This window comes from Bactrocera dorsalis, chromosome 1 (assembly GCF_023373825.1).
Source record: "Bactrocera dorsalis isolate Fly_Bdor chromosome 1, ASM2337382v1, whole genome shotgun sequence".
NCBI lineage: Eukaryota > Metazoa > Arthropoda > Insecta > Diptera > Tephritidae > Bactrocera > Bactrocera dorsalis.
Genome location: NC_064303.1, coordinates 34,225,011 through 34,234,989, shown reverse-complemented (window position 1 = coordinate 34,234,989; position 9,979 = coordinate 34,225,011). Strand labels below are relative to the sequence as shown.

General features: G+C 39.6%; 1 protein-coding gene across 1 annotated transcript; it reads left to right on the top strand.

Annotated features, from left to right (window-relative positions):
* Positions 1–1,532: 1,532 nt before the first annotated feature.
* Positions 1,533–2,081, top strand: LOC125777443 (uncharacterized). The gene has a single exon (XM_049452376.1). It carries the CDS (start codon positions 1,533–1,535, stop codon positions 2,079–2,081), a length of 549 nt encoding a protein of 182 aa, XP_049308333.1.
* Positions 2,082–9,979: the final 7,898 nt, after the last annotated feature.

Here is a 9,979-nt window from a genome sequence, read left to right as displayed (position 1 = left end):
CTGAACGAGGATAACCACATTTTTAAGTGCCGCCGATTATTTCATCAGTTTGCTATTGATATGTATGTTAAAGTTGAAACGGAACGTCTGACATATATACGATTAAACCAAACAAAATTACGATCAGAAGAATACATTCTTTGCGCGACGCCATGAACAGAGATGGAAATGGAAATAATATCGGTCGACTTACGATTTTACCAGCAACGTATATAGGAAGCCCGAGACACATGCACGAATACGCGCAAGTTGCTATGACCTACGTGCGCCAATACGGTCGACCAGATTTATTTATTACCTTCACGTGCAACCCAAAATGGATCGAAATAACAAATCAGTTATTACACGGTCAGTCATCCAGCGATCGTTACGACATAACAGCAAGAGTGTTCAAGCAGAAACTCAAAGCGCTGATGGACTTCATTGTAAAATGTCATATCATCGGAGACGTACGATGTTGGATGTACTCTGTAGAATGGCAGAAGAGAGGACTACCTCATGCACATATTCTCCTGTGAATGGTCGAAAAAATAAGACCAGATGAAATAGACTTAATCATTTGTGCAGAAATTCCTGATCCCGAAGTAGCCGACGTGCTTTGTCGGCTGATACAATTACAGGCAATGATGGTTACCCTCTGTATCGTCGCCGCTCTGTAGAAGATAAGGGCAGAACAATAACGTTGCAAGTAAAAAATAAGGATGTGGTAGTTAACAACAGATGGGTTGTTCCGTATTCCCCGCTGCTCTCCAAAACCTTTAAAGCGCATTGCAATGTTGAGTACTGTAATTCGGTGAATAAAATATGTTTGCAAGTACGTCACCAAAGGAAACGACATGGCTGTATTTGGTATTGCAGATTCTAATAACGATGAAGTTTCAGAATATCAAATGAGAAGATATATTAGTAGCAATGAAGCGGTTTGGAGAACCTTTTCCTTTTCTATACACGAGCGTCATCCCACCGTAGTCCATTTAGCACATCACCTTGAAAATGGACAAAGAGTTTATTTCACAACAGAAAACGCAGCGCAAAGAGCTGAGAGGCCACCAGCGACAACGCTCACAAGTTTCTTCGAGACATGCGCAAGTGATCCATTTGCAAAAACATTGTTTTACTCGGAAATAACAAAATATTTTACATGGAATGCATCATCCAAAAAGTTCCAACGTAGGAAACAAGGGCAGCCTGTACCGGGGTATGCAAATGTATATTCAACCGATGCTTTAGGGCGCATTTACACAGTTCATCCGAGAAATGACGAATGTTTTTACCTGCGTTTGCTATTAGTTAATGTTCGTGGACCAACTTCATTTAAATTTCTACAAACCGTCAAAGGTGAATTGTGCACAACATATCGAGAAGCCTGTCAACGTTTACATTTACTGGAGGATGATATTCATTGGGATCATACACTCGCTGATGCTGTTATTTCATCTACTTCTCATCAGATTCGATCACTTTTTGCTATCATAATTTCAGCATGCTTTCCATCGAGTCCACAAAACTTGTGGAACAAATACAAAGACAATATGGCTGAAGACTTTTTACATCAAATACGTGTAACAACGGCAAATCCCGATCATGCAATTTGCATGGAAATACACAATAAGGTATTAATAACTTTAGAGGAATTGTGCGTGATGATATTCGGTAAGATGTTGCACGAATTAGGAATGCCTGCGCCTAATCGCCCTATCCACGATGCACTCAATCGTGAATTTGAACGAGAACGGCAATACGATAGAAATACTTTAAGTCAATCCGTACAAAATAAAATCCCACTTTTACATCTGCAACAAAAAACAGCTTACGATACAATAATGAAATCAGTAAATGACGGCAATGGCGAATTCTTTTTCCTCGACGCACCAGGTGGAACTGGTAAAACATTTTTAATTTCATTAATTTTAGATACGATTCGGGCACAAAGTCAAATAGTACCTGGCAGTAGCATCATCTGGGATAGCTGCTACATTATTAGATTAGAACGTGGACGAACTGTACATTCTGCCCTGAAATTGCCATTGAATTTGCAAACATTGGATCAACCGACATGCAATATAACCTTTGTTGTTTGAAACTTTTATATTTCAATCTTGTTTGTTTTGTTTTGTTTTTAAAAAAATTGAGAATTGAGTGTTATAATTATGTACTATAAATATATATATATAAATATATATACATATATACATATATGTAAGTTACTTACTGTCTCTGTACATTTTACTTCCTCTAAGAATGAATAAAAAGACATCTACATATGTATGCTTAAATAATTCATTTTATTTTATTTAATTTTTTTTACATTTTAATTTCATTTTTTATGATTTATGAACTTACTTCCCTCCACTTGGCTGCCGACCGATTTGGACCTCTTAAGGCATTTAAATTATCTGCTAACTCCGACCAAAGTATTTGCAGCCCTTGAGGGTTTGTCGGAGTTAGCTTCCCCCGTTGCAACTCAGGATGCAGCTGCATCCTGAGTTGTCTTTTCCATTTTTGTACGCCTAGAAATATATGAAATTATTGTATATAAGTATATATATTTAAAATTTGCAAAACTACTTACATATGCTGATTATCCATTTGTGTGTCCATTTGTGTTTGCTTATTTTTATTAAAACAGCTGTTTGACAGCAAAAAGCTTTTTACCTCACGTGGTGACTTTTTTAAGTTTTTTTCTTATGAGGTTTGAGCAAGAATAGCCTCACGAAATATGCTTCACAAGAAGTCTCTCAAATTTTTCCTTTCAACTCAGCTGAGAGGTTTTTTTCAGAATAGGGCTGTAAGATCATTAAGAACAACAAAAAAGGACCAACATTTGGCTTTAAAAGAATCTTCTCCTACAAAAATACAGCCATACATATATGTTCTAGTTAAGCAGACAGAAAATAGTAAAAAAAAAACGGCGACCTTAAAGAGCGCAATTAACACAACCACTAACACCCCTATTCTGTGCATTTGACAAATTAATAAAATATTGACAATTAACTCAAGTATTTATCAAGCGAGAAATATTTTGGTATTCTGTGACAGTCTTGATAAAAGTAAAAGCTTCAATTCGTAAAGCTTTTCCCCACACGTGTGGTGAACAAGATAATGTAAATAACAACAGCTGATTTCTATTCAAATTATATTGATAGCAATATGCGTGCAGTCAATGGCTCCTTTGGTGCTTTTTATTCCAAATTTTCTAAAAATCTGGAGTAGATTTCAAATAAATTTGCTTAAATTAGTATATTATTAATACTTGCCCCGTTTTTATAAAATTTTCTTCCTCTGTTGAACTGGGAAACTTTATTTCTCCTTCCTTCACCTTCACAATAAGTTTGCTACAGCCCGCACACTTCTCGAAATGGACGCCTGATTCATGGGTATGTCAATTTGCCTTGTTACCTACACATTTCTGGTATGAGCCGTGTCAACAGAAGTTAAAGGTAGTGACGTTTTTGTACCATCGATGGTGATAGTCAGGTCTCGCTTCCTTAAGAAATCCATGCCTAAGATGACATGTTCCGAAAGCGTCGGTTGAGCTGATACAAGTAGGTGCGTTGACTTGTTACCCATCTCTATAGTAACAGGATACATTTTCGTGCTAGGTATATACGTCTGGTTAGCTCGCACTGTCGCATGTGTAGGACAATTGCAGTCCCGCGACATGATTCCGTCGCGTCCACAGCGAGAACAAAATATTCGCTGCTGGTTGCGACATTGGTGTCTTCGGTGTCCCGGCAGCTTACATCGTCAACAAACTTTCTCGCGGCAATACTTAGTGCTTACCGCCGTCAAACAGTGATTGGTGTTTCTTGCTTGCCTGGTCTCCTCGCCTTTCAGCAATTCGAATTCTTCAGTTAATTCGAGTAGTTCGTCTACGTTGTTGAAATCACTCCGACGGACATATAAGCGATATTCCACACTTAGACCGTCATATATACGCTCGCTGTGATGTTCATCGCGAAGTTTCGGGTGCTGGCGAATAGGCGTTTGGATTGTGCTGGCTATATAATCCTTTGCCTTCTTTCTGGGAAATTGCTTGCGCTGATGGATGGTTTCCTCCAGATGTGCGAGGTGACGTTTCGGTAAAAAGAACCGCTCAGCCTCGTAACGAAAATCGTCCCACGTGTTGATGGTGTTGCGTTTTACACGAAACCATTGCAGCGCTTTGTCCTGCAAAATTTCCGGCATAGTAGCAAGAAGCTGGTTATTTGCTATAGAGTAGCATTCGGCTAGTTCCTCGAATCGCTCTAAAAAGTCGTGTAAATTTTCGCGACCGCTGTAGCGTATGTTCCATCGCCGCACGGAGTTCATAATTTTGCAGCCGATGTGATGTCACGTGTTGCTATCGCTTTGCTGGGGATTCTCACTGTGGTGGTTGGAACGAGTATGGTGGCGTTATCTTCCTCCTTCATTTCCCTTTCCAATGCTTTTACCAGATCCTCCGTGGATTTATTGTGGCGCTTTGCACGGGTGCAGGCGCTCAGCTCGTTAGGGAGATCTGCTACGGTGCGCCCTTCGACAGCGATGTGGTGTCGTCTGCACTCGGTGATTAATCGGTCCTTCTTCAGCCAGTAAATCCAACTGGTCGTGTCCGTCTCAAGCGTTAGAGCCTTATTCGCTGGAGTACTGCGATGCTTATGATTGTGTAGGGGGTGTGGCGAACCTGATTCATGGGCGTTGGTGACCGTTTCATGTTTTTCACTGTCACTCACAAAGTCAGGTCCCTGCTCGGGCGCCATTTGTAATGGGGTTTCGTCCATAGCTGAGGTATGCTCAGCCGCTCCAGGGTCAGCCTTGGTACCCACGAACCTTTAGCAAAAAAGAGACGAGTTTTATCCTCGTAAAGTTGTATCCACACCCCACCCCTTATGCGGACAGCCAGACCAGCTTGATGTATACAGTGGTGATGAAAACGAACGAGATTGGCGAGCCAGGCGTTGACGCTTGTTGAAGCTGGCACGGTGATGAAAATGAACGGGATTGATGAGCCAGGCGTTGACGCTTGTTGAGGCTGGCACGGTGATGAAAACGAACGGGATTGATGAGCCAGGCGTTGATGCTTGTTGAGGCTGGCACGGTGATGATTTGTACGACGGTGATTTGTACAATGGTGAGTTGTACAACGGTGATTTGTACAGTAGTGATTTGTACAACGGTGATCTGTACAACGGCGATTTGTACGACGGTGAGTTGTAAAACGGTGATTTGTACGACGGTGATCTGTTCAGCGGTGAGTTGTACAACGGTGATTTGCACGGCGGCGATTTGTACGGTAGCTCCCCTGCGAGGGAGAAGTTATTAATTTCAAAGCACACTGGACGCGCTCATTGCCTCCCCTCGGTACTTACATGCGAGTCGCCTGATAATCGCGTTAGGTTTGTAACGGTGCACTACGGTGTGCAAGCAGCGGTACTAACGCTGTTCGAGGCAGCGCAGCTGTGCTGTCGCTGCATCATAGCGCGACTACGGCAGCGCCATTGCGAGCACTGGCATCACCTCCCGGTGATGCCTTTTCTACGCAATGCCTGCGAATTCCCCCCAAAAAAGAGCAGAGCCATTGCGTGCACTGACATCACCCCGCGGTGATGCCTTTTCTACGCAATGCCTGCTAACTACTAACTCCTACTGTAAATATCAGAGCCATTGCGAGCACTGGCATCACCTCGCGGTGATGCCTTTTCTACGCAATGCCTGCTAACTACTAACTCCTACTGTAAATAGCAGAGCCATTGCGAGCAGTGGCATCACCTCACGGTGATGCCTTTTCAACGCAATGTCTACCCAAAACTACCTACTGCTACTACTACTACTCCACTTACCCCTGCATATTGCTGCTGGTTGCCACCGTCCTCGCTGGAGAGCTGGAAGAAATGATCGCATTCGGTGTGAAGTGCTTGCTTATATAGCAGCATAGCGCAGCTTTCATCAGTGTAGTGGGGTGAGTTGTGTGCGTAGCTTTGGTCAGTGCGGTGAGGTGAAGTTTAATACGTGCAGTATAATTCTGGCATGGTGGAAAGCTCTGCGTTGAGGTCTAAATGATGGTAAATGATGTACAGTGTTGAAGTAAATCATTGTAAGGTGGTGAAAGCCACGTTACAATATGTTTAACTATTTTTTTTTTTGACTTTTCTACAGCATTTCATTTTTTGAGCACACTTGTTTTGGCTGCCACAACATTTTTTGAAGCAGTTTCAAAAACGGTTTGGTCATTACTACCAAAAAAATAGTCAGTTGAAACTATGGTTAAATTAGTCCCTTCCGACGTTGCTCGATTTCGCTAGTTTTCAGAATGCTACAGCTGCATTTAGTTAGCTCTATCAACTTATGAGACTGATAAACAATCACTGGTATCGAGTAAAGCAAATTTTTGAATTATTTGTTGAAATATCATACATACATAATAAAATTTATCTGTGCCAAATTCGGAGGTCGATGGACGAACGTTTATAGAATTCTGTTCAAAAAACATCAATTATATATCGACTGCAATATTGTGTCATAGTCAGCGCGTTCCCGTTCCTTGAATTGAAATATTTAGACACTTTTAGTAGATAATAATCGTCACCACTAAAATGATGCATTTCGTGGAAAAGCTTTAAGCAAAAAAATCACAAAAGCAACATTTTTAGCTCTTTTATTCCGTAACTAAAAGCAAATTCTGTTAATTGGTATGTAAAGCATTTATATTTATATTCATAGCCACTGAGCGTAATATAATTAAACTTTGCGGTATATGAACAATAATAAAGACAAAAAAATTTACAAAGGATCATCAAAGGATTTCAGAAACTGATTGTATACAGCCTTCACTGAAACGACAGGCTTCAGTACCACGTTACCAAGCGGTCACTGAAATCTCCTAAAGACGAAAGTTAATTTAAAAAGGAGTTTATGAACGGACGAATGGGTGCCTTTCCTGTGATATTTTTTAAATTGGCAGTAGGAAGACTAAAATTTAGTAATATTTTAATCAACATCTTAAATTGAAAACATAAGCCGTATAAAAATTCAATATAATTTTATTTATATTTTCCTTTTAGCAGTGATTAAATAAACTTGCATTTTTGATTTTTTATAAATTTCTTTCTTTACCTTTTTTGGTGCCTCTATTACATCACTGTAGTTAGCACATACACATGTGCTCTAATTTTTGATCTGCTTCATTAAGACAAAAAAAAACCGTACCAAACATTTTGAAATAAAAAGCGCGATAGCAATTAAACACAAAAGTGTGAAAAGAAACATTGCCTGCAATTAAAATATCGTTGAAATGTTGCAACTGAAGCTGTAGTAAATGTAACTGTTTGTTTTCATATCAACAGGGCATCTAAAGTGTGTAACAGCAAAAAAGAAGCGTCGGAGATACTCAGAATATATACTTGTATGTACATGATCTGCATGGTGATATTAATATCATCGGCCTCAACAGCCGCGCCGTTAGTTCTGCTTTCTCCAGACTGGACAAGGAAGCAAAACAAGTGGGTCTGGCAGTGAACGAGGGCAAGACAAAATATCTCCTGTCATCAAACAAACAGTCGTCGCACTTGCGACTTGGCTCTCACGTCACTGTTGACAGTCATAACTTTGTAGACATATATAATTTCGTCTATCTTGGAACCAGCGTAAACACCACCAATAATGTCAGCCTGGAAATCCAACACTAGATGACTCTTGCCAACAGGTGCTACTTCGGACTGAGTAGGCAATTGAGAAGTAAATTCCTCTCTCAAGGAACAAAAATCAAACTCTATAAGTCACTCATAATTTCCGTCCTGCTATATGGTGTAGACGCTTGGACGATGACAACAACTGATGAGTCGACGTTGCGAGTTTTCGAGAGAAAAGTTCTGCGAAAGATTTATGGTCCTTTGCGCGTTGGCCACGGCGAATATCGCATTCGATGAAACGATGAGCTGTATGAGATATACGACGACATTGACATAGTTCAGCGAATTATAAGACAGCGGCTACACTGGCTAGGTCATGTTGTCCGGATGGACGAAAACACTCCAGCTCTGAAAGTGTTCGACACAGTACCCGCCGGGGGAAGCAGAGGAAGAGGATGACCTCCACTCCGTTGGAAGGACCAGATGGGGAAGGTCCTGGCTTCGCTTGGAATATCCAATTGCCGCCACGGAACCAAAAGAAGAAACGACTGGCGCGCGGTTGTTAACTCGGCTATAATCGCGTAAGCGGTGTCTACGCCAATTAAGAAGAAGAAGAAGATCAGCATGAGCTGAGTAGATTTAGCCAAGCCCGTTTGTCTCCCCATCCAGTTCTTCTTCAGTTGGTCTGTATGCATAATTGGTATAAAAAAATTTTTCATTTGACGAGAGATCTTTACAAAATTTAGCATGGATTATTGCTTAAGAATATGGGTTAAACTATGAAGGAATGTTTTAGATCGGATTACTATTGCATATAGTATAGTATCAAAATGAAGTTCTTGTAAGGATTTTTTTGTATTTGTGAAGGCTATGGGCTTGAATGGAGGATCATTACAAATTACGATTTTTTTTTAATGAAAAATACAATACACATCAGCAAATTATAATTTACAATAATGCGATGCAGTGTTCACTGGAAAGGCATCACCTGTACTACAGAGGGAGTATAAAAATGGCAGAAAATGTACATGGTATGTAATATAAGAGAGTGATTTGTTGCAAAGTTTAAATACGCGAGATAATTTTCTTTGCACATTATTTACATTTTTTTGCATACCTATGGTACAGGCACATCCAAGCAAACAACTATTACCAAGTTGCCAGAACGTGTCGGCTTTTTTTAAATTTATGAGTGGGAATTATATAAGGTCACGACCAATGCGGTAGTAAGGAAAGCAGGTGTATTAACAGTGTGACAACGTCTGAAGAAAAGGGAGTATCTATAGCGCCCAACATTATTATACTTTATACATATGTACATATAATACAATACGATAACTGTTTGTTATGCCGAGGCGTTGAATGGCTTTGTGAGCAGAATTCCATATTTTACTCAAAACTTGACTTTCCACCACAAAACTCATGAACACACAAGTGATATCAAGTGATTATTTTTGTAGACTTACAAGGACACCTTCCGAAGAAGGAAGTAAGTTACAAGGGTTGTTAGCATAGAACACGTACCGCATGTTGGTAAAACACACGCAAAAATGAGCCAGCTTAAAAAGTTCAAATCAGCATCATAACTTAAAAAGAAAAATGAAGCTGAACAGTGAAAAATACGCCGGGTTTTTCAATGGGGGTGATAAGATTTGTAAATGTTTTTTCAGCCATTTTTAAAATATCGTGATCTATATTTTTTCCATTGGTTTCAGTAATGTTTACAAATTCATCATGGAGAACTTCATATACACAAGAACAACGTTTACAAATTATTTGATTTTATTATCAAAATGATCGTTTTCCAAATACAACTATTTCTGCGCTCTTGCCATTTTATAGTACAAATAATCGTCCACCTGTGCTCGCTATTTGTCGAATTGTCGAAAATTTTAACCGCTAAATATTCATGAACAGCCATTACATTCACCTAGATTAACAGTTTTGGTGTGGTTTTTTGTCTGGTAGAATCGTGGGTTGGTGACGCTGGTTATAATCAATGGAGAACGGTATAATGGCTGCAATTTGAAGAAGTTGTTCTTGACAACATCCGCTTCCAAAAAACTGTGCCACCTAATTTTTGCTAGAAAAGATTCAAATATTTCTTTAAATTGTGAAATTGAATGGCCTCCAAGAAGTTATGATTTAGCACCATAAGACTACCTTTTGTGAGGTTATTTGAAGGTACTGGCCTTTAGTATTAAATCACACTAGCTGTAGAATAAATATTGAATATTATATTTTCGACATATGATTTGATTTATTTGAAAAATAACTCGAAAATTCGGTTCAAAAAACTATTTTCTGCAAAGAAGTCGTGCGAACTCCACATTTGTATGACATTATATTCAGAACTTAATGGAATCGATAGT

What these genes read in the sequence shown, in the direction of transcription:
- LOC125777443 (XM_049452376.1), top strand. Translation starts at nt 1,533, where the DNA reads ATGGCTGAAGACTTTTTACATCAAATACGTGTAACAACGGCAAATCCC.